The sequence below is a fragment of the Apis florea genome, unplaced genomic scaffold, assembly GCF_048593485.1.
Source record: "Apis florea isolate Af1SG1 unplaced genomic scaffold, ASM4859348v1 contig_2897_pilon, whole genome shotgun sequence".
NCBI lineage: Eukaryota > Metazoa > Arthropoda > Insecta > Hymenoptera > Apidae > Apis > Apis florea.
In genome coordinates this window covers 4298519-4323587 of record NW_028256665.1, presented here as the reverse complement: position 1 = coordinate 4323587, position 25069 = coordinate 4298519, and the positions used below count along the sequence as shown (strand labels likewise).

General features: G+C 41.1%; 2 protein-coding genes across 5 annotated transcripts; one reads left to right on the top strand and one right to left on the bottom strand.

Moving 5' to 3' along the window:
* The first annotated feature begins 2360 nt into the window (after positions 1 to 2360).
* Positions 2361 to 18398, top strand: Cad74A (cadherin 74A). 4 transcript variants are annotated; one of them, XM_086907483.1, is made up of 13 exons: positions 2361 to 2627; positions 8874 to 9177; positions 9565 to 9836; positions 10125 to 10289; positions 11907 to 12587; positions 12903 to 13427; positions 13518 to 13870; positions 13954 to 14168; positions 14237 to 14796; positions 14864 to 15172; positions 15261 to 15555; positions 15622 to 17266; positions 17408 to 18398. In XM_086907483.1, the coding sequence occupies exons 2-13, from the start codon at positions 8880 to 8882 to the stop codon at positions 17616 to 17618; spliced, it is 5529 nt and encodes a 1842-aa protein (XP_086763609.1). In that variant the 5' UTR covers positions 2361 to 2627; positions 8874 to 8879; the 3' UTR covers positions 17619 to 18398. The 4 variants fall into 4 exon arrangements, with proteins under 4 accessions (XP_086763609.1, XP_086763613.1, XP_086763610.1 ...); XM_086907487.1 differs by having other exon boundaries at positions 2508 to 2627; positions 8856 to 9177; XM_086907484.1 differs by lacking the exon at positions 2361 to 2627 and adding an exon at positions 4036 to 4289.
* A 584-nt stretch (positions 18399 to 18982) lies between these two features.
* Positions 18983 to 24900, bottom strand: LOC100872268 (uncharacterized). Its single transcript, XM_012493047.3, has 5 exons — positions 24433 to 24900; positions 22602 to 22984; positions 21280 to 21678; positions 20577 to 20954; positions 18983 to 19684 (listed from the first exon to the last, which is right to left on the bottom strand). The coding sequence occupies exons 1-5, from the start codon at positions 24577 to 24579 to the stop codon at positions 19186 to 19188; spliced, it is 1806 nt and encodes a 601-aa protein (XP_012348501.2). The 5' UTR covers positions 24580 to 24900; the 3' UTR covers positions 18983 to 19185.
* Positions 24901 to 25069: the final 169 nt, after the last annotated feature.

The following is a 25069-nucleotide window of genomic DNA, read 5'->3' as shown; positions in this document are numbered from 1 at the left end:
AACGCGCTCGGCGCCGCGCGCGGTCACGCTTGTCGCGCGCGCACGTGTGCTGTTTCGAGCGTTCTACACGCCGGTTCACAGTGTAGATACGTGCAAGATGCATGCAACGACGAGACCTGTTTCCTCTTTTCTGAACGGTGTATACACACGGGGAGACACAGTGTCTGTAAACAGTGTCTGTCGAGCGGTGTCGCCTGATTACCAGCCGTAACACACGTGCAAGCAATGCGTGTATGCAACGTGAAATAAAGAAATGTATCGATATATAGAGAGGTAGCAAGAAGTTTAAGAAAAATTTAGAGAAAAATACATTTAGCGAATGAAATTTCTCAGAATCTATAAAGTTACAGTAATTATAAATAAATAAACCTTTTTCCTCGATTCCTCTAGTTCTCGGTCGAGCGTTCAACCCAACACTTCCGACAACACTTTCCCCGTATAGGAAATTTATACACCTTCTGGTGAAAAAAAAAGAAGAAAGGAATCACAACCACTTATCTTGGCGCAATTACACTCCGCTTCCATTTCCTTTATCACTGGAGCGGAGGAGCGGAGTCTCATTATCTCACGCGGAGGCTGAAATCTTCCAGGAACGCGTGTCTTCCTCGTTTCACCGGTCTTGCCCTTATCGATCGGAGGGGAGTGCATGTATCCAGAGACGTTGGCCGCGAAACGACGATAAATTGCTCGCGTGCAATTGCCGGTTACGCGGTTATTATCGCTCGTCCTTTTTCCCCCCGTGGGATGCATAGAGGCCTCTATACGTGGAAGCATGCGATTCCCCTGGCTTCCGTAACTGTGTCGCTTCCACTTCCGGCAGGATGCCCCTTCGCTGCTTCCAGATTGCGCGAATGTGAGCACGTGCGAAAGTGTGTGTGTGTGTTTTCGAAATTGGTGGAATGGTAAAGAAATGTCTTTTTTCTTTTGGCAATGAATATAATAATTCTGACGTTTCTTTAAGAAAGATGGTGATAATTTCGACGATTCTTGTAAAAGATTATTCCGAGATTCCCTTGACTTTCGTAACTGTGTCGCCTTCCGGCCCTTAGGATGCCCCTTCGCTGTTTCCAGATTGCGCGAAAGTGTGTGTGTGTGTGTGTATTTTCGAAGTTGGTGGAATGGCTTAAAGGAATGTCTAACCTTTTTTCTTTCATTTCGAGAAAGATAAGGTAATAATTTCGACGATTCTTGTAAAAGATTGTTCCGAGATATCTCAGTTGGTTCGTTTTTTGGCTCTGTTTAATGTTTATGGTACGATGTTTCGTATTAATATTTTTCTTTCTGTGATTCCAGGCCATAATTTCTCGGCGAGATTAATGTCCAATCTCGATGGAGTGGTCACGATGCGTGTTACAATGCGCATAAACTCACTTTCGAAACTCGAGATTGAAATTTTTATTCCTCAATGTAATTTTCTACGTAATGAATATTCGAATATTGGTTATAACGCGCGTTGGACCAAGGAAATGCTGGTAATTGCGTGGAGAGTCTAAGATTGATACACTGTAAAGATGATTCGCGGTGACACGTAGTCATTGAGTTGTGGCGTGTGTGAGTCCTTACGTGGCTTTTTCTTTATGAGAATCACGTAGAGATCGGTTGCGTGCGTCTGGAAAAGTGGGTAGGGTGACGAGAACGAGGCAACGATAGCTTTAAGAACGAGCATCATTGCGGGACACGGAGAATTGCAGAATGATTACCATGTTTTATACAGATGTTTCTCCATTCCATCATTTGAACTTTCTAATAATCCGTATGATGGGGGGAGGGAAACAGGCGTATTAAGGGAATTAAATGCGACTTAAGTTTTTAGCAGATCCCTTGGAAATGGTTGTTGCGAAAAGAGCTCATTTCGAAGCTTGTCCTCGAAGGAAATGGTACTTAGAGAACGAAGAATTTTCTAATTGGACGCGAAGCATTCATTCCCTTTAAAAGGAAATTTAAAAATTTTAGAGAAACAGATTTTTTTACAACGACAAGTATCATCACCTTCCTTTCTCACGATATCTCAAGAAAATTGAATATACCGTAATTAAAAATAGTTGTTAATTTCTATTCACAAAGATATTACTTGTAACGATAAGTAATTAAAAGGAAAAAAAAAAATGTCACGAAGAATGTCCCTTCCAGATTCTTGACGCACAAATCCCGGCCATGATGGAACCACGAAAGAGACTCACCTGGCACGTCGAGGCACAAAAGAATCAAAAAGGTTTCGCCCCCCTTTCGCTTCCCAGTTACCGGGCACGGACTGTAGTCTCTCCTTAGGCCGAGCCGTTTCTCTTTCTCTCTCTCTCTCTCTCTCTCTCTCTCCATTCCTTCCACTCCCATAGCAGAGGCCGCATACCTCCTTAGGATGCAGTGTAGACCTGTCCATTGGCTGGCAGACATCGGCTCTTTTTCGAAACGGCCACGACTCATGAAACCGGGTGGATAAAGGGATTACGAGCTCGTGTTGGAGACAGGCTGTCGATGCGTCATGAGGCACGGTGTACGCGTCGCCCCTTGAACCTTTTATTTTTATTTCTCGCGCGTTTCGATGATTATGGTAAAGGAAATAACACGTGGTGTGACGATGAGTTGATACGGTGCTGCGAGGAAGACGGATCTTGGACCGACTTTATGAGGTAAGGTCCTCAATCTCTTATTTGTTTGTGACCGTTTGTGATTGAACGAAAACGTGTTTGAAACAATATTTAAACGCATCTCTGTATTTCGTTCTCTACGTTTGTTATGGTCGATGTTGTTAATCGTGTGAATAGAGCGGGTGGACAAGAGACTCGAAAGAGGCCATCGTTGGTGCATGGATACATTTTGTTTTCTTGTTTTCACGTGCTACTATTATTTAATAGTAGAAACTGTTGTTGAAACTCGATTGGAAACTGTTCTCGTCCATTTCAGACTGTGTTGAGTTAAATGGGAATATAAATCTCTGGTGAGGTAAAGGCCGACTAGTGCAAGGTAATTACACCACTCGATCTTGCTTGACCTTTATATATGTGAGTTTTTGTTCGTGAATCGTGGAAATTCGCCAGATAAGTTAGAATCCAAGAAACCGAATATTTGTCGGGGACAATCGGGTTTTAAAGCGATTTTACGTGACTCAGACGGGTAATAACGCACTGACAAACTATGCCGAACTCTCTCGTCATCGTTTTCGCCACTTCCAGGGAAACCAGTCTGACCGGCGAGTGCGCTAGTCGAAGCTCGTTGTTTCAAGGAACCGGTGTCAAGTTCGTGGAGCAGGAAAAGCTTGGAGCTATTTTTATCTAAACGATAAAAATTAAATCGCTAGATTTTCTCTCGAATTCTCCACGGGATCTGTCCATAATAAGAAAACGTCGAATATTTTCTTTGCTATCCAAAATCCCTCTTCCTCACTCTTCACACTCTTACTCTTCTCGATCTCCCGATTATCAATCCCTTATCCCTCCGTGATATCATTCAATCACGCATTATCACCACAAATTGTACTTCACCTTTTTAATTCACCTATCAATCTTACTTTCTAACCTACAAAACTGTAACTGCCCTATCTAAATATCGAATATCGCGAGTACGTTTCCCGTTCGAGCGAAGAAAAACCTACGTCTGCTATTTATCCAAGATCGAAACGGTTGAGTTTAACGTAAACACCGTGCAAAAAGTGGAGAGGTTAACAGAATTCTCCGCGGTACGGTTTCTCCAAGAAGAATTCTTATAATCGTTTCTTCGAAGGAAAAAAAAGAAAGAAAAAGAAAAAACACGCGTCGACGCGTTGACTCCATCCGTTCGATGCTTCACCGCCGACGAAAAATGCGACGAGGACGAGGACGAGAATGAAGCGCGTGGCAGGATGGGTAGTTTTCTTAGTCATTCATCCTGGCATCACCTGGTCACACAGTGTCAGGATTCCAGCCGCGTAACGTAATGGCGGGGAACGGTGGAAGGGGCCTTCCATAACGGTTTTTTTTTCTTCCTCTCACCGGCTGCCTCTCCTCTCTTCCTCTCGCTTTTCCGCCCTGCTCCTCACCGCTCCTTTCTCGAACGATTAACGAGTCTAGGACGCCGGGCTCTTGTACGAGCACCGCGGAACAGTTAGCCGCTCGTACTCGTTCGCTTTTCGCTCTATCGAAGAGAAAATCGTGGATATAGCCACGGTGTATCGGACAGTGGAGTAGCGATAAGTATCAAGTAGTATCTTTCCAAGTATTGAGTTGTATTATTTTATCCCAAGGGAAGAGTGACAGTGTCGAAAATAAATGGAGAGGAAGGATGGCGTTAATTATCTCTAAGGAAAAAAATTTAAGGTATCTATTTTCTAAAAAATTAAAAAGTGAGTTTTGAATGCAAGTTCTATCGAATTTTGTCCTGCGCCAATGTCGTTGACCGATATCGCGAAATTTCATAAGGTGAAGGCGATTTCGAAATCGTCACGTTTGCCGGGGTAATCGAGAAGCGATTACGAATCGCTCGTGCTTGGCACGCGGTTTCCGACCGCATCTGGGTCAACGAACGAATCTAGGTAATTTATTCATTCCTCTGGAATCCTCTCTCTCTTTCTCTCTGGGAAATTTTGATGTAAAAGGCGCGCGCGTGAATGGGTTTTCTTAACGTGTGAATCGGATTGTGGACATTGGTAATTTTCACACCTCGTCTCGAGTCGCTCGTTACACCAGGTATACCAAGTGTGTCAGAGCAAGATGTTTCAAATATTTGGTAGAAGAAGAATATGGGTTAAGTTTGTTTGTAGAAAAATTATTTTCTTCCCAACTAACATTTTTCTAATCCAGTTTGACTTGTTTATTTATTAGCTTAGATATTTTTCATCGTTATCAGTTTTGCAATCGTCTTAAATGGAAAATCTTTTATCAAGTTAATCAAAGTAAACAATTAAAATATTAATAACACGACGTGACACATTTTACCGTATGTATTTCTAAGAATTTCCTGGAGGAGATCGACAAACGAGATTACAAATTTTCTCTCGACGTTTATTATTCGCGGAAGCGAGTAAACGCGAGAAGGAAAGCTCTCCATCAGATAGCACAGAAATTAATTCCTGCGAGAGGCATCGTAACGCGAAATAAATTGTGAAATATATTTCGCCGATGATGAAACCGGTTTGCTTATTTATCACACACAACGTAGCCCGTGAAATTGAACTCGATTTAATGTTGTTATTCAGCGTTTTATTGATTACATTACTATGTTTAGGCATCGATGAGCTAATAGCTTATGAAAAATCACCAAGTAACGAAGGAGCTTATCGACCGACAGAGTAATCGTTCCTTTTTTTTTTTTCAATGCTATAAATATAAGCGGATAAAGTGGAAGATGCAAAGAATAAGATAGTTCCTTAAGAAAATAATCTTACATATATTGTTGAAAATGGATTTACAGATCGATATTTTATAATCATCGAAGAGTAACGAACTGTAATCTACGCGATTTTTAACATTTATCATTGAAAAGCTATTGCAATTTCTCGAAATGTTGAATCCAGTTTCATTTCTATTTAAATGAAAGAGCATTGAAAAATAATAGCATAACTGTAACCACCATAAATAATTAATATCGTAACACATATGGTGGTGATATTTGATAAATCATGAAATAATAAATTAATCGAATAAAGAATATTTTATTTCGAATTAGTACACTGTTTGCGAAAAAACCCAATATTTTTCGTTCCATCATCGAAGAAGTGATGGATCAATTTCGTCGTTTCGAATTGATGAAACGTAACGACCATGTTTATTTCGAAATTGGGCCGCGCAGAATGCTTTCATCTTGTTATTATAAACGTGTTTTGAATCACCCATGACCCATATACCGAAATATACGACCAGTTAAACTTTAAACAGCAAATTGCATGCATCGCGGCAGTTACCATCGAGTAATCCATAATAAATACAAGACAACGAACTCGACTTGGTTTAACGTGACGGGTAATAGGATCACCATTATTAAATAGAGCATGGCGATATATTCTATTTGAATAATTTTATGTCATCATTATTCTCTTGTCGTCGACGAGATTCTATCTCTCGTCTATCTTTTTTTACGATAGAAAACGACAACGTGAAGAGATCTTAATAAAATAAAACCCGTTCCAAGAAAATAGATTATAGATCAATAATCATGTGTTTCTTCGATTACAATCAATTCGTGGAAGATTTTTGACAAAAATTGTCGCAAGATTTATGAACGAAAAAAAATTTTCACTCACTCTCTTCATTCCACAATTCTTAGATATCTCGTTTTTTTCCAACAAAGAAAACGCACTATCGTACACTCGGAAAATATATATGTTGCGCCTCATCATTGTTAATCACCATGAAAGATCGTTCCGCGAATTTTTTCCTGGTTAAAATCGAATCCATTTAATTCGATCCAACCGTATCGTTCTATACAATTTAAGTATTGGCGTCTGCTATTAAATTGTTATTACAGTTTCTTTGGTCGAGCGTCGAAACACATTGTGGAAGTATAGCGAGTACATACATCCTGGATTTTAACGCTTCGTGCTTTTCCTCGCTGCACACCTTGCAATAGAAATCGTATGCTGAAACGTATGACGGCTTGTTATTGCGGATTCTATTTAAACGGATTACGTAGACTTTCTTGAATGTTTCGTTGCCCATGCGTGAATCCTTGGAAACTTTGGTATTATACTCGTTTTGTCCGATTTTTTCTTAGTGGATGTAGTGTTCGATGGTGGATCAAGTTTCTAGTAGATTTATCGCGTTCCTCGGAGGAAATTAATGTGCTATTACATCAAATTTATTCAAAGTATTTTATTATCATTAAATTAAAGAAAATTACTGAAAGTAATATGATTTATTTAACGTTCTTTATTACGTTAGAAATTTTTTTAATCTTATCAGAAAATTAATATCCATTAGATTTAGACTTCTAATCCACGTAATTAACAATTAAATTTATCGACAATACAAGCGGTGCAAATACACGTTTACATCGCTTCGATTCAATCGCAAGGAAATTGTAGTTGATCGAACGGTTTCGATTCTGCACGAGCTATCGTCCACCAAGTGAGAGTTATGACGGAGGTGGAATAACTTGGAAACGCGTACTGCGTTTATCCCATATGCCGTTGTGCAAGACTTTTGTTCGGAATCTGGAGGCTCTACTAGAAAGTTATAACAGCAGTTGAGATCGTAACAGGCCGCGCTAATACTCGCTACTCGTTGGCCCGTGAAATTTCGCGATCTTGAAATATTATTTCCCGTTTAGAAAAAGATCCGATCGATTATCTCATCTCGCGCTTTGATAGATCGAGGTCATTCGCTTTCTTCGAAATCTCGTTGCAGATTCTCCGATGCTTTTAATTCTTAAACACATTTCTTCCCGAATTTTCTATATTTTTAAAATATTAATAAAGAGGAAATAATTTATTATTCGTTCGTTGGAATTTCCAACGATTCTATTCTAAAAGTAATCCTCTTCGAAATCCGAAGATTCTCGATCAATTATCCCATAAAATTATCGCGTGCTTATCCACCAAACCGTATTTCTCGAGCAACGGAGCGTTTTAGACAAATGTTCGAGAGGAGGACGATTCAATTTACGGATGGTGGTGCAACAGTTCCGCGAACTCCTGAAATGGAATCTGATTTCTAACGGCTTTCCACCGACCTTACCGAGCTCACCCGTTTCGAATCATTCAGTCAGCGTAAAGTGGTCGGTGGTTGCGCCGCCATAGTGGTTCGCCTCAACCGTATTTTTCTCACAAACAGCGAGAGATAATAATCCGCATGGGTGGAAACCGGTGGCTTCGATAGAGCCTCCTCCTCCGTCCTCTCCCCGGTGTTTGGCCGTTTCCTCTCTCTCTTCTGCCCACTCGTCCTTTCTTCTTGCGCATTTTTCCAACGAGCAGCGATCGTTGATCCCGAGAATCGCGTGGACGATTATTATTTCAGACGTCTCTGTTGAGGTAGATTATGGTTCAGCTTGTTCTTTTTTTTCTTTTTTTCTTTTTTAGATAGAACTGGTGGCGATGCACGGTGGGTAATTAATCGACGGAGAGATGGAAAGTGAATGGCTTCGCGATACGTGGAAATATATATAGATGTTTGCTTCGAAGATAATTACTTTTCGCGTATTTCTTTTCCTGGATTTTTGTACAAATTTTTTTCCAACCAGTTTCGCGAATGGAAATGTATTATGTTTATTATATTGAAAATATATTTCTATGAAGGGGTCGTATGCGAAGAAATTTGTTTAATTTAATTCAATTCGAATTGGAAAAGTTTTATTAATTTCGATTAGTGTCATCTCGAACACGTTTAATGATAATAATTATTGTTCACGATACATCGGTTATCCGATGACCGGAAGTGAACGGAGTCGTGACGGAACCACGATGTAGGAAGCGTTCGCTCGAGAGTCACGCAAGAGAGAGCGGAAAACTTTTATACGTAAAACTTCTTGTTCCAATTCGTCTTAATGAAAGTTCCTCCTCCTATTTAGAATTTAGTTCTCGTTAAACATTTTCATATACGAACACACTTTCTAATTCTCTTCTCAACGATTAATTAATTCTTGTACATAATTATCAATCAATTACGAGGACGTATGTAACATCAAACCATTAATGTTAATGATACCCTATGTATATCAATGAACAGTTATTATAATTGCTAATTAATCGCTAATTAAATCGTATGGTAGCGAAATGTAAGACAATGTATTCGCGAACAAACATCTCATCGCGATCATTAAAAACCTCGAAGTCTCCATAAGTCTCCTCCGTCAAAACCGAGAAATAGAAATTCCATTTCAATTTTACTCCTTCTGAAGAATAGACTAAAAATTGTAAACATTTTTATTTATCATAATAAAAAAAAAAAAAGAAACAATTATTGATGTAGGTGACGATGTGGACAATTCTACTGCTCGCACTCTCCACGTGGTCTTCGTCATGGGGTCAGGTGATCAACAGGGCGCCGCACTTCGTGCAAGGTGGAGACATGGCCAGGTTGGCTGTGTCGGAGGGCACTCCACCCGGTGCCCCTGTTTACACTCTGAAAGGAGAAGATCCGGAAGGCTCGAAGCTCCACTACTCGATCAGCGGAGAATACTTCACCGTGAATCGGGACAGCGGTGTCGTTGTTCTGAGAAAGGCGTTAGACAGGGAGAGCCAGGACTTGATCGAAGTCATCATCAGCATAACGGGTAACTATATATATACATCTTTTATCGGTGTCCCGTTACGACGTTACGGTGGAATATCAATGGATAATTGACGACATCTAGAGCATTAGACGAGTACGACACGAATGCTAACGACCTGGTTATTCTCGATGAGTATTTGAATTTCGAGATTTTTCGATCAACCGATCAATCGTATTTATATTTAATAATTAACGTTAGCAGAAAAGTCTGCTTTACATTATTCTAAATTATCATATACATTTTGTGCACGAGGGTTTGAAATTTATTTAACGAAATTTTCTCTTTCTTTCTGTACATATTATTTCGAAAATTTTCCACTATTTTTTCATACGTATTCCAAATCACGAGATAAGAATGATATTTCGAGAACTCGATGTGTTTTATTAGACGAAGGGATCGCGGGATCAGAGCCCAACACGGTGTCCCTTCGAAGGGAGATAGCAGTGCTGGACGAGAACGATAATCCACCGGTATATCACGGCAGACCTTATGCGGCGAGGGTGCCAGAAAGCGCACACGTGGGTGGTCTCCTAGTTCCTCCTGGCACGATCACGATCACGGATCGCGATGGTGGCGTAAACGCTGATGTTCACGTGGAATGCGTGTCCGCGTCCCGGGACGACGACGTTTGCGATGTCTTCAACGTTTCTGCGGAAAAGGTAGGGTTTACAAGAGCGATATTGCGTCAAACTTGGAAATTCATACGAACATAATTATCCTCGTTCTCCGAGTATTCCTTCGTCACACTCTCTCGAACTCGAATCATATTATTCTCAATTATTCGAAACTTTCCACGTTCCTTGAATTTTTCTATCGTTCCTCGAGGAAAAATCTCAAAGACCATTTTTGTTAATTGTTAATATTGTTAGATACTTTAGATATTTTAAATATTATTCATATAGAAATTAAACTTGATATTTGTTAATTGTAAATCATCAATTTATCAGTTGGCAGAGGGAAAATACGACGTGCAAATCAGCCTAGCCAAGTCTCTCGATTACGAAAGGAGAAATTCCTACTTGATCAATCTTCTGGCCGTAGACGGTGCCAGCGACGTCTCGAGGAGGTTACAAGCCAGAGCGACAGTAGCCGTGGACGTTCTCGATGTTCAGGTAAGTAGGCCTCGCCTCTAGCCAAGGATGTGCATAACTGTACACCCGGCTTGCGATCATTCCGTATTCGTTTGCAAGATTATTTCGCGATAATGTAACCGGGCGGGCCGTTACCCAGTGACTCTGGAACATCTGATTATCCTTGTACGCGTTGTTTCACAAAATAACTTTCACCGGAACCGGTAAATCTTTCCCTTCGTTCTTACGCGTCTTACTTTGATCGTTGTTTAAACGTATAGATAGGATCGACTTAATTAATTCACGAAAATTGCGATTAAAAAAAAAAGTCGTTCACTCGACAGTAGGTGTATTTTTAACGATAGTTTTCGTATTCTAGATAATAATAAATCTAGACTAATAATCGAGAAATTTTCGTTAGAAATGCACGAATTCAAAGATTCTTTTTTGAATTATATGTATTATATTTTTTGAATACATATTTTAAGAAATATATATATATATATTTTTCGATAATAAGAACCGGTAATCCGAGGATAGATTTTAAAGGAAAGATCTCTCTCGAAAGAGAAAATCATTCCTAATTCGCGCTCAAAGCGAATTTCATCGACTTAAGGAAATTCTCCTTGAATCGCCGCACCAAAAATGAGAAAGATCATTTACGCCTCACAATTCGAGTTGCTTTGACAGTTTTATTGAAAAAAAGAATTGATGGTAAAAACAAAATATCGATGCTATTTCCAGAGAAAGATACTCGATGCTCAATAACTCCGATCGCTCGTCATATCATACAATACGCGGCATCTTATGCAGAGTCGCCTGTACTATAGTCACTTGTAGTACCTCAGAAGCATTTTGTGCAGAGCGACTATAGTACCTCAGTCGTATCTTGTGCAAAGCGATTATAGTCGTCTATAGAATACCTCAGTGGTATCTTGTACAGAACGACTATAATCGCCCGTAGTATCCCAGTGCTATCTTGTACTGAGCGACTATAGTCGCTCATAGTATCTCAGTCGTATCTTGTACAGAGCGACTATAGTCGCCTATAGAGTATCTCAGTGATATCTTGTATAGAGCGATTATAGTCGCCTATAGAGTATCTCAGTGATATCTTGTGCAGACTGATTATAGTCTCCTGTAGAATATCTCAATGGTATCTTGTGCAAAGTGACTATAGTGACCTGTAGTATCTTGTATTGAGCGACTATAGTCGCCTATAGAGTACCTCATTAATATCTTGTACAGAGCGACTATAGTCGCCTGTAGAGTATCTCAGTGATATCTATAAGGCGATATAGTCGCCTATAGAGTATCTCAGTGATATCTTGTATTGAGCGACTATAGTCGTTTATAGAGTATCTCATTAATATCTTGTACAGAGCGACTATAGTCGTCTATAGAGTACTTCAGTGGCATTTTGTGCAGAGCGATTATAATCACTTGTAATATCTTCTCAGTGGCATCTTGTGCAGAGTGACTATAATCCCCTGTAGAATATCTCAGTAGCATCTTGTGCAGAATAACTATAGTCGTCTATAGAGTACCTCAATAGGATCTTATGCAGACTGATTATAGTCTCCTATAGAATATCTCAGTGGCATCTTGTAGTAGCGAAAGGGTTAAGCGAACGAATAACGAGAGAATAATTATTTTCAGGACCAGCCACCCGTGTTCCTGAACGCGCCGTACAGCGCGGCACTTCCGGAGAACACGCCGGCCGGTCACACGATCCTGACGGTGAGGGCACGGGACGGTGACACGGGCGAGCCAAGAGGCCTGCTGTTGACGTTGGAGGACGAGGACTCGGGCCACTTCGATCTCGACGTGTCGAAAGAGGGTGACGCGACCATTGGCAAACTTGTTACCACGAACGTCTCCCTCGATCGGGAGGATCCTAGAATATTGCAAAACGGGGGTATCTACACGTTCCAAGTGAAGGCGACGGAACTGATCAACAACGAGATCCCGGCCGACACCGCCACGTCGATCGTGACGATCGTGGTCACCGACGTGGACGATTTGATGCCCGTTTTCAACGAGAAGTTCTTCAATATTACAATTTCGGAGGACATTGGCAGGGACACGCCTTTGCCGGGCTTGAACATGATAGCGAGCGACGGGGACGTCGGGGAGAACGCGAAATACACGTTGGCTCTCAGAGACGTTTCGGATTATCCTGGAATAAGCGGAGCTTTCGTTGTCGGTCCCGAGGAGGCACAGGGTCGAGTACCGGTTGTCGTCAAAGCGAAAAATGTCAGCGTGCTGGATTACGACGTGGATGATCCTGCCAGGAGGCAGCTGGAGTTCGAAGTTGTTGCACTGGTCGCGGACCAAGTGGTACGAATTATTAATTATTACGTCTTATTTTATTTTAAATACACCTCGCTTTAATTATGCCATAATTATTTTCGATTCACGGCCCATAATGTTTCGTTATACGGCCAAAAGAAATGCTTTATTATTTTGTAAGAAATTGGACCAAATCCAATTGAACTTGTATGGATTTGGTATCAAAATAATTGATTCAATGTGTATTTAGATCGTAAAGCAAGGTATGGATTTACAGTAGTTGAGACTAGATTTATTATATTATGGAGAGACGAACATTCGTAACTTTTAATCTATGAGGCATCTTCGAAATATGAATTATAGGTGGCTTCGAGCAGGGTTCACGTGCAATTGAAAGACGCGAACGACCACAGCCCAGAGTTCTCCCAGTCGGTGTACAAATTATCTCTGCCGGAGGACGCAAAAATAGGGACCCTATTCGGGGACGTGTTTGCGAGAGATTACGACAGCGGTTCCTTCGGCGAGTTGACGTACACGTTGCGGGGTTTCGGCGCCGATAAATTCGCGACCGATCCAAAAAGTGGAGGGATCTCGGTGTCCAAGGCGTTGGACTACGAGGCTCAGAAATCGTATTCGTTGACGATGGAGGCGAGAGACGGGGGCGGAAGAGTGTCAGCGGTGAATATTTTGATAGAATTGGAGGATGTCAACGACAATAAGCCTACGTTCGAGCAGAAGGAATACACGAGAACGGTTCGAGAAGGGGCGACGAGTTTCGATCCTCAGATGTTCGTCAGAGCGACGGATGCTGACGGGCCGACACAAGGAAATGGAAGAGTGACGTACTCCATAAGTTCGCATAACAGTATGACGAACGATGTTTTCAAGGTGGGAGAATCGTCTTGAAGAAAATTTTCTCTTAGAGAGATCGATAAATATTGTTCCCTTTGGGGAAAGATTAACGATGAATTTTTACAGGTAAATCGAGACAGCGGAGAAGTGACAATGGCGAAAGCTGTGCGTTCAGACGACACGGAGAGAGGGATCTACGAGTTGGCGATTCGAGCTACGGATGCTGGAACGCCGCCATTGTTCTCCGAAACGAGACTGTCGGTGAGAGTGGGGGTACCTGGAAACCAGAAACCCATCTTCCGTGGAAATTACAAGTCTAATTTACCAGGACCCAGCACTTATCGAGCAAGGTTGCTGGAGAACGCCTCGCCTGGAACGGAAGTCATTAGAGTCGTGGCGAACGACCCTGACGGGAGAGACAGCTTGTTACAGTACCACATCGCTTCCGGCGCTAAGGATAATTTTGTTATAGATTCTAGGTAATTTGCAGTAATTTTTACTTTTGCAAAAAAAAAAAAATGAACAAAAGGAAAAATTAAAAAAAATTGTTTGTCGATCGCAGTTCTGGCGTTATTACGGTCTCGCCTGACGCCCGTTTGGATCTGGAAAGCGGTGGAGAAAAATACGAAGTGATAGTTTACGCCATAGATTCGGGCACACCCGTTCGAGAAACTGCAACCACCACCGTCACGGTCAACATGATAGACGTGAACAACAAACCGCCGATGTTCAACGAGTCGACGTATCTCGTCTACGTGTCTGAAAGAGCGGCGATAGGTAAATTTAACAATTTTCTACGATTTAAAAAATATATAAAAACTCGTTCCAACTCTAATTCTTCACAGGCGAGCCTGTATTAAAGGTAGCGGCAACAGATTCGGACTCGGATGCTTATCTGGAGTATTCCATAGTGGAGCCCATAAGAGCCGTGGACAAGACTGGCGTGGCTCTCAAGAATACAGCTCCTTACGATTACAAGACTGCTTTTCGAATAAACTCCACTACGGGTTTAATAACTGTGAATCGCGTGTTGGATTATCAAGTCGCCGCGGTGGTCATTCTGACCGTTCAAGTGCAAGATCTGAACGCCGTGGTCGACAAAGAGAGGCAGATCACGAGGGTCGAGGTGACGATATACATTCAAGCTTACAGCGATGACAATCCAACCTTCACCAATCCCGGATGGTCGCCTAACAACCCGACAATCAGGATTTCCGTGCCCGAAGAGCAACCCCTTGGAACCACTCTGCTGATGCTGTCGGCGAAGGAACCCACCACCGGATATCCCGTGCAAAGATTCGAGTTGGTGAGGGAAGACGACGATGAAGGATACGTGAACGTCGGTGTCCAGAGTGGAAACGTCGTTTTGAGCAAAAGATTGGACTACGAAGCTCTCAATCAAAAGGTATCAAATTTGGTGTGAATCTACTTTTTTTTAAATCGAGAGGAAAAGTTCAATGTTTTCTTTTCAGTTCATTCAGTTTAAAGTACGAGCACTGGCGAGAGACTACGAGATTACGCGAAAAATGTCCGAAGCGAACGTTATCGTGGAAGTGCAGGACACGAACGACAACAATCCCGTGTTCGGCCAAAAGGATTACAAAATTTCGGTGCTGGAATCGGAGAAACCTTCCAAGATCGTGTTAAACGTCAAAGCCACGGACATGGATAGTTCGAACACGGAGCAGGAAGTTAGAAGAGGATACGGCGAAGTGAGATACTCCTTGATCGGAGAAAATGCTAACATGTTCGAGGTGGAGCCAATAACCGGCAACATCCAGGTGAATAAGATAATTTAATCTCACTCTAAAAATATATATATATATATATAAACGAAATCAAATGAATTATTCACTCGTGAACATTCAGATCGCCACCAACACGACCCTCGACAGAGAGAAGCAATCGGTTCTCCGTTTCTACGTGGTCGCCTCCGACATGCCCCAAGGCGGTGCGGAGCAAAGAAGCACCAGAGCTTTGGTGACAGTCGACGTTCTAGACGTGAACGACAACGCGCCTACGTTCGAGCAGGAGGCTTACACAGCCGTGATCCCCGAGAATGCCCCGTCGGGCGTCAGTGTTGTCAATATCACCGCCACCGATCCGGACGAAGATAAAGGCGGGGCGATCACCTACGAGATCATCGACGAGGGTGAAGCGAGCGGTAAAAGCAATTTACTTTTCTCTTCGCCTTTGTCTTGCCACGTGATCAACGTGATAACAATTCTAGGATTGTTCGAAATAAATCGTACGACGGGGGAGATTTACTCGGCTCGAGCGTTGACAGGGAAGGGTAGAACGGAGCCGTACGTGATGCGAATCAGAGGCGAGGACGGAGGAGAGCCGGAACTATACTCGGACGTGATTCTGACTCTTTACATCGGAGACGTGGTCAGCAACGACGGCGTGCCGTTGTTCATCAGGCCAACGCTCGAGGAGGTGGCTTACATATCGGAGAATTCGACCGTGGGCAGCCCTGTGTTTCAAGTGGTCGCCTCGGACCCGGACGACCCCAACTTGCCGAATGGGAAGATCACGTTTAAATTTTTGGAGGACGGAAATTTCGGTAAAGACGCGAGCGCGTTCAGGATAAACAGCGAGACTGGTTTGATCACGACGAGGAAATTGTTGGACAGAGAGACGAAGGACAGTTACACGTTGATATTGGTCGCTCAGGATCTAGGAAGTCCACCCCAGCAGGCGACCAGGGTGTTGCAAGTGATCGTGAACGATATCGACGACCACAAGCCTCATTTCAAACGAAATCTGGACAGTCCGCCCGTCGAGCTCACCGTGCTCGAGGAGACGCCGATTGGGTCGAAGGTCGGTGTGATCGAGGCCATCGACGAGGACATCGGGGAAAACGGAATGATCGATTACGCGATCGTTTACGGGAACGAGGCGAGCCTGTTCGTCGTGGAGAGGCTGGAGAACAATTCGGCGGTGATAAGATCGAACGGTCGCCTCGATCGGGAGACGGCCGATCACCATTTGCTCACCATCAAGTGTTTCCCTTACTCGACGAAGAAGGGCGACATCGTCCCGAAGCCTTACAACCGACAAGATCCCTCTGAGAGGCAGGTGCTCGTCAAAGTTCTGGACATCGACGACAACAGGCCGAAATTTAAAAAGGAGAACGTCACGTTGGGCGTTCGTCTCAACGTACCTATAGACACGAGTCTGATCACCCTGGAAGCTTTGGACGTCGACTCCGATGCTCTTCCAATTAGCTACAGCATGGGTAAAGCTTCTTTCACCTCTCTCGTCGATCCCTCCATGTCGAAACGAAAGATCCCTTCCCACCTGTCCTTGAACTCTCAAACCGGCGAGCTGAGGACAACGGGATCCATGTCGAGTTATGCGGACGGTTACATGGAGATCATCGTGTCCGCCAACAATTCGGTGACACCAGCCAGAGAGACGAACATCACTCTGAGGATATTTTTGTTGCGCGACAGGGACATGTTGAAGTTCGTGTTCTCGAAGCCACCAGTCGAGGTCAGGAAGACGTTGGAGGAGTTCGAGAAATCGGTGCAACAGGCTCTTTCTTTGCCGATCAGTGTCAACGTGTACGACACCCAGTTCTACTCGAAGGAGGACAACTCGTTGGACTTCTCCTCGACCAGCTCCTGTTTCCAAATGGTTGGCAACGAGGCGTACGATTTGGACGAGATGAAGGCCCTTCTCACCGATCCTAAGAACGAGGAGTTGAAGAGAGTTTATAGAACGTATCACGTGGAAAAGGTGCAACACTGTGCCCCTCTGGTGGCCAGGGCCGACGCCTCGATGACGCAGATGTGGGTGCTGGCCATCGCTGTCCTCGTCGGCGTTGCCGCGATTATCTCCAGTTGTACACTCTGTTGCATGCACGCCAAGTGAGTATATTTCACGATCTTCTCCATTCTTTTCTGACGAAAAAAAAAAACATCTTCTCTTTCTAGATCTGAGTATTACTGCGTTTCCTCTTAATCTTAAAGGTATTCGAGTTTTGTAAAAAAGACGAATGTTGGTTCAAGGTACAAACGACAGGTGAAGCACGCCCGTTTGCGTGATCAGCCTCGGCCACCACTGAGCTACGTCTCTTCCGGTCCTGGAATGGTCAGTGCAGCGTCGCACACCACGCTCGGACCCAGCACCATGGTTTCTCTTGGGCCGCACGAAGGTCCTTACGAGTGGGGTGCGGACACCACGCTCTATCATCCGAGCACACTCGGTTCCAGGACGTAAATTGAACTCTGATATTATTAGAGGAGAAAAAATGTAGATCACTGACTGAACCGAAGAAGGTTTCTATCGTATAAGAAAGAGGGGGAAAGGCTTCGTGAAAGGTTTCTTCAGAGATTTTAACCTGCGATATTACTTAAAGAGAGAAAGAGAGAGAATATGCCATATTCGTTGTAAAAATATTATCGAAAGAAAAGTAGGTGATGTGTGATATCGAGACGAAAATTAAGATGGATGCTGTGGTAGGGAATTTTCTCAATCGAAAATAATATTGAAGTACAATTTGATTAATCGTAGCTAATTAATCACTGGCTTCGAATTATTATGCTTGAAATGATGAAAATGAAAAAATTGCAATCTTTTTTTTTAATATTTATAAATTGCCATCGATGAATTTTCTTTCTATCAAATGAACGCAATGAAAGATGTTTCAGCAACGGTGCAATTTTCTTCTCGTTGATTACGAGGGAATATTTTCGAAAAAAAGAGTCAAGGAATTGTATTATAGTTGTTTCACACGGTCGACGAATGGTGCTATAACGTAAGATCGAAAAGTTCGTGCCAAAATAAATAGGACACGTATGAAGTGCGATATTAACTAACTAGCTGCGTGAATTGTATATTTCTTAGACTGTACACGAATCTGAAACTCACAAGCGACATTATCCGTATAGAACTTACGCTGTTGTAATATATATTCAGTATTTAAGGATGAAATAAAAAAAAAAAAACATTGTACATTTGAATTATGTTCATAAACGAAGAAGAAGAAAAAACGAAAAACGTCTGGTCTTATTTTTTATATACGTGATTCGAATACATTGACATTTATGGAAATCGTGACTGAACATTCACGTTCTGACTCACGTTGGACCTTTAAAGCGAATTACTCTCTTCAAAAGTTTCCGAAAAAATTTGTACAAAAGTAATTTTCCTTCCTAAAGATCTTCAATTTTTTCAAATTGAAATATTCGAAAGAAATTTCTTCTTGCTCTTCAATTTCGACAATCGCGACGAAATGTTGGAACGAAGATATTGTTTTGTGTTCCTTTCCTCCATTAGAAGGTTTGTATACCGACGAATACCAATTTTGTAGACTGTCCACCGTCCCGTGGCCTATGACGCAATCGCGCTCAACGAATATCTTACGTACGATTGCACCAACCAAGATCTTGAGAGCTCTCTCGAACGCCCTCGACGAAAATGTCAAGGCGAGGTGGAGCTATGTAGATAATTTGATCTGATGGAAAATACGAAGAAACCTGCGAGGAGATTGATGACTGTCCAATCCAGTCAACATCAATAATCTACGCGAGAAGAAATTATAATATATTTTGAGGGAAGGCATTAATGAATTCTTCGCGTGATTTTCAACGGTTGTAACAATTTTTTATTAAGATAGTCTCGTAGATTGATCATCCTTTATTCTTTTTTTTTTCGAAGATGAATATTTTCCTCTTCTAACACTTTTTACACGATTCGATCGATAAGATTAAAATTTTTCCCCTTTAATGATACGATTTTTATCGAACGTTGGTATAAAATTTAAAAAAAAAAAAAAAACCGAAATTTAAGAAACGTTATCACTGAATTTTGTAAATCCCTCGATAGTATCGATGTCTTTTAACTGGTCGATACTTTCAGTCTCGTTGATACTCGTCTCTTTGGAAATCACAGTGGTGCTGCTACAATCGTCACATTCGTTCTCAGCCGTAGTTGCTACAATTTTTTTAGCATCAATCTCGTACTTCTCGGTGCTCGCGTAATCCTCCTCGACATTCGATTTGTGATTAGAGGGAACCTTAGATTTAATCGTGCTAATTTCTCCCGGATTGTCACTCGATTCGGCGGAATCGTTGATTCTTCTTAATTTCTTAACCTCATCCTTGTCGTCAAGAACCGTTTCTTGGTATCGGGTAGAGGGAAAATTTGTATCCTTATCGTCCACGAATTTCGATTGTTCCACTGCCAAGTGCTTAGCTATCGTTTCCAATGGCGACCACACTTTATCCACGAATTGTTGCCGTTCTTCCGGCGCCATGGATTCCGATCTATGAATAATATCGTATCTGGAATGAAAATTTAATTTTCAAAAATTTAAATTAAACATTACCAGAAATGCAGAGAAAGAAATATAGTTTAGAAATTTTAGGACATAAAATAAAGGATAATTAATTTCTCCCTCCAACAATATTTCTCCAAAATAAAGTAGCACGACAAATTTTTACTCGAACATATCGAATTCTGGTAAACAAATTACTCTTCCTTACTTCCTTGCTCGCGGTCAATAAAGCGCTTCATTATCCAAGGTGATGCCTCGAAACCGAATCGATCGAGCGATCTTCGTCCCGATCCTCCCCCCTTCCCCGTTCATTCACCCTAAAATTTAACCGGTGACATTTCACGTGGCCTTCCTTAACCAGCCATCGAGCCACGCTTTTCGCTCGCCTTTTTTTCACCTTATCCGACACGTTCGGTGAAAGTATCGCGCGCGAGTTTACCGATCTTCTTCATGCACGTACTCCAGGTATAATTAATGGCGTGGAACGCGCATCGTAACGATTCCACGATCCATCGGTTGATATAAGGGAAACCACGTTTCATCGATCGCGAATAAATCTATCAAGTCACTCGCGAAAGCGAAATCCTTACGTAATTGGAAAGAAGACGATGCGCTCAGGTGCAGAGGAGGAACGTGGGTGGAAAAAAGAAGAAATTTACAAGAGGAGGCATATTGGTTGGAGAGAAATAATATACATGGAAATTTTACTCATTGTGTCTAATCTTCGAGTGTTTTATTCCCAATGCCTGTTTTGCAATTATTATTTTTGCACGTTGGATTATTTATTTGTCAGCGATTCTTCAATTTTACGGATGGAGGATAAAATACCTTGCAATTTCATCGAAGTATATGTTTTATAATTGGATATTTGTGTGAGGATAAGTGTAATGGAGGCTCACCTGGTCATCTTGTTCTTCTTTCTTGGATACAGATTTAAGTGGAATACCATTTGTTGCCTTTCATCCTCGTCGCTCAAGGTCTGCGGGGGCGGAGAATAAAATTTCGGCCCCCTGTTGTATTGAATCGGCCTTCTCATCTCGTAATCCTCTACTGGCACCTGTCTCGGCCTGTTCCCTTTCTTATTTTGATTCTCCGCGATGTCGGTGATCGGGTAAATATCCAACATCACGCTGAACGGTTGCGGTTTACGTTTCTTGGAATAATTATTGGAATAAGAAATTGGACTCTCGTATATAGTGTCGATAGATGTCGGTTTGTAATAATTCATAGGCCGTCCATACTCGTAATTGTACTTATGAACACCGGTTGGCGAAAATCTGGAAAATTTCGATTCGGCTAATCACACTTCTACTCTTATATCCTTCGATCAATCGTAAGAGAAAAATTTATTAAATCGATGTCGATAAACGACGATAATTGTTCAATTGTATATTCTATTTGAAAATAACTAATTTAGATTCCAAAAAAAAAAAACAGGTCAATTGAATCAAAAGACTTCGAAAGACTCGATTTTCTTTTTTCACTTTTTCGAGGATTTTAATTAACAAATATCACCAATTACTTGATGGTATTGCACGATCAATTTGACGCTCATCTTTAATGAATAATCGAATTAATCAAACACTTTGCTCATCTACAAACCTGACGTTAGACGTGGCCAACAGATTCACGTCCGTGGGATGTCTCGGTTTATACTGATAAAACGGATCCTCGTTCGAAGGATAAAAACTTTCATCCTCTTCCGACCTATCGCTGTTGGACATCATCTCCCCCACCCCAGGGGGGAACAAATCGTATTTCTTCGGATTCACGTACACGCCTGTGAACTTGATGCCCCGATTCGGCAGGTCGGCGTCGTTCGTCAGATACTTTATGATGTCTTGAATGTTCCTGGACGCGTACGGGTATCTGTATTGGGACAACTGGGGATACCTTTGACGTTTGAAGGCGGTCGGCTGCGGTGTCTTCAACTCCCAGTGAAAAGGAGTCGGTCGACTCTCCTCTGAACTTTCGTCTTCGCTCGAGGCTGGATATTTGTGCCTGTTTATAATATATTTTTATAAACGCGTGTTCGTCCCAGTGCGGGTTATTAATTTGGGTTAAAAATAAGCGTTGGACGAGGAGCTCGTTATTCAACGAAATGAAATTTATTTCAATTTTGAAAATTAAAATTTCCAATTCTAAATTAAGAGACGTGTAAGAGGATTTAAAATTTAAAATTTCTTCTGGTTGGATCGAAATCGTCGAATATAATCGACGATAATAGAGCGATATTCGAGGCGAAAGAGATGTTGTCGAAGAGTAGAAAGTGTTTCTCGACGATTAACGATCGAAACGGTGATTTATTATAGGCTGCAAACACGTACACATCTGGTACAATGAAGCTGAAGATAATCAGTTAGTGTAAATTTACACGAGTCAGAAATGTGTGCGGGTTTACCAGGGGGAATTTATTAATTTTTATATCGTGGAGAAAAAAATGTGACGAATATAATTAATTTAATGCTGAAAAGCAGTAATGGATTGTGTAACAGTCGTTATGCAACACTCGTGTTAAATACATAATATCCTTTTACCGTGCTTATCTCGTACATAAAAATCTTCTCGTTGTCAAAGATTGAAATAAGCCGCTGTATAAATCATAATCTTTATGACATTTTTTCACGACTCGAGAAACCATATCGAATTTTTTATTTTGCCGCATTACAATCGTCGCACAAATCGTTTGGCGATTATTTGGAGAATATCTGAGAATATCTCGCGAAACGATTGTTAAAACGAGCGAATTATCCGAATTCAGAGGAGATATTATTTCTCAAAAATAATTAAAAAAAAAAAAAATGATTCGTAACAATAAATTTTCTCCCGTTTTTTTTGTCGTACGTTTTTCCATCTTTGCCCTCGTTATAAAAAAATGTCCAAGTTTGTGATTTCAATCTGAAACAAAGAGGGCAACATTCTACCTTTGCTTCGCACGATAAACAATCGCGTGATTGTCGAACAACTGTTTCCCCTCTGCCGCCTCGTCCACCGATTTCAGCACTCTTTTCCTCAGTTTGAAGTTGTTCAGGTTCTGCGACTTAAACTCGGGATCGGCCACATTCTGATCGGCCGCCTCGTCGTAAGGAAACAGATTCTCATAGCTTTCATTGTCTGAGCGATCTTGAATGTAAATGCTGGAGCTGGTTCTATTCACTTCTGGCGAAACAGTGGAGTTGTATAATTTTTTTGTTAAGTTCGACGGTTTCTTAAGCGCATTTTGCAAGATGTACATGTGCTTCGATTCCTGATTCAATTTATTGTTCACCGATGACGCGGACGCGAAATCGTACAAAAATATTCCGATCTATAACAGAAAATGGTATGATTTCTCGAATTATTTAATTGATATTTAATTTACGACCGATCGAAAATTCCTAATTTTAAAAAAATTATAGATAAAGTAAGGAAAAACATTTTCTAACTTTCCATTCATTAATACGAATTAAACTATCTCCCAAGATCAAAATCGGAATAATCGTAAGAAATAATGTTTTATTATTTTGAAATTGGAATTTCGCATTACACATTAGAAGAAATTACGTGATCGTATGTATAATTCGAAAAAGTAGATGATTTTAAAAAGTAGGCCGTTTCGAATAAATTAATCAAATTATTCACTCATTCGTGAACAATTTTACAGAAAGTATCGTTTTCTTTCTGAACCGAACAACAGTATCGCGAATTGTTATCGATCTCCAAACGACCACCACATTTTCTCCATCGTTCTCGTTCATTCATTAAACCAGATTCCATTCAAACTAATTCGTGTCAAAACACAGTTAACGCCCTATATGTGAAACACGCAGAAATCTGGTTTGCGACGCTTGGCCCGTCATGCATGCGAATCCACAAACGAGATCTTTCTTGGTGAAATTGTTGATTTTTAACCGTGGCGCTACCATGACTGTTGCATTAATCATGGGAGAAAATCCGCGAGATTGTAATTACGTCCATTGTTCTCCACAATGGCGCCTCATTAAGGCGCCGAGCGATAAAAAAAAAGGAAAAAAACTTTACTTTTGAAAGGAACGTTTGTCACTGTAAAACGCGAACGTTTAATACCTCTTTTCTCCTTTCTTTTTAATTAATAACTGTTGTTAGAATCGATTCGACAAATCTCAAATTAAATAACTCAAGTTAAAATTAAAAATTAACTTTCTACCAATTAGAAAATTGTATTCTATTCGCCACGATTCTTCCATTATGCGAATATTTTAAAAACGTTAGTTACGGAAGTGTCTTGTTTGTATAATGCTCGTTAAAAATTTATCGTACGCGCAATATAATGTTTTTTAACACGGTGGAACATAATGCGCTTGTTAACGATCGATACGTAATGCTCCTCGATCATGGGGGCCGAGTCATTGAACTTGATGGATAGCGCGGCAATATGCATGGATTTTTCGCGAGAAAATAGCAGGAAAATACGAAAGATGGTCCTCTTTGAAACGAAAGAGCGAGATATTTAGTGTGCATGCAAATGCTGACTCGGCAAATGTGTGTAGAGTTACGACTCTACGACTACGATTTTTCCGTTTCACATTTTAATAAATTGATCTTTGCAACCTTTTCTGCTAGAAGATGCGAAGTTGAACATTCTCTTGTTAAACGTTACGTTCATTAATTGATGACGTATTTCGCAACTGCGAACGAATAATCCATCTTGACAAGTCAAAAAGATGAAGGATGAGATATTAGTTTTAATTTCTGATTAGTATCGTAAGAATATAATATAGCAGTTGAATTACTTACTAAAACCACTACCACCACTACCATAACTCCAATCACGAATTTCCTGGTAATAGAATTGTATCGATTTCTGTGATATCGATCACCGTTATCGGAATAAAGTCCAAGCTGAGACGTATTGATTACGGTTCTACGCCCTGTTTCAAGCATGTCCTCCTTTAAATCTGCCGATTCTTATCCTTTTCGATTATACACATGACATTTTTCGAAATCAATTTTGATGACACTTAAGTTAATTCTTCGTCACAAGATTGTGATTTTTATTCGTCGATATACGGTATAATTGTATAAAAATTAAAAGAAAAAAAATTACGTATATTCTATTACGATCGATAATAAAATTTGAATCGTGACTTGACGATAATCTATATCGATTTTACAAATTCAAAACGTTGCAAGGCAACGAGACTGTTCTTTCCAAACTCCATATACAACTAACTAGCATTCATTTCTCGCAACGGAGTTTTCACTAGTTGGATTCTATCACGAACGTAGAAAATTTCTTCGTACGTGGGGGTACATGGTAGTAGGAGATAGGTTATGGGCTACTTACCACGTAACGAGATTCGAATCAAATATATCATTGCACGATAATATAATAGAATGTCAATGTCACGATGATTGGACAAGCAAGTGAACC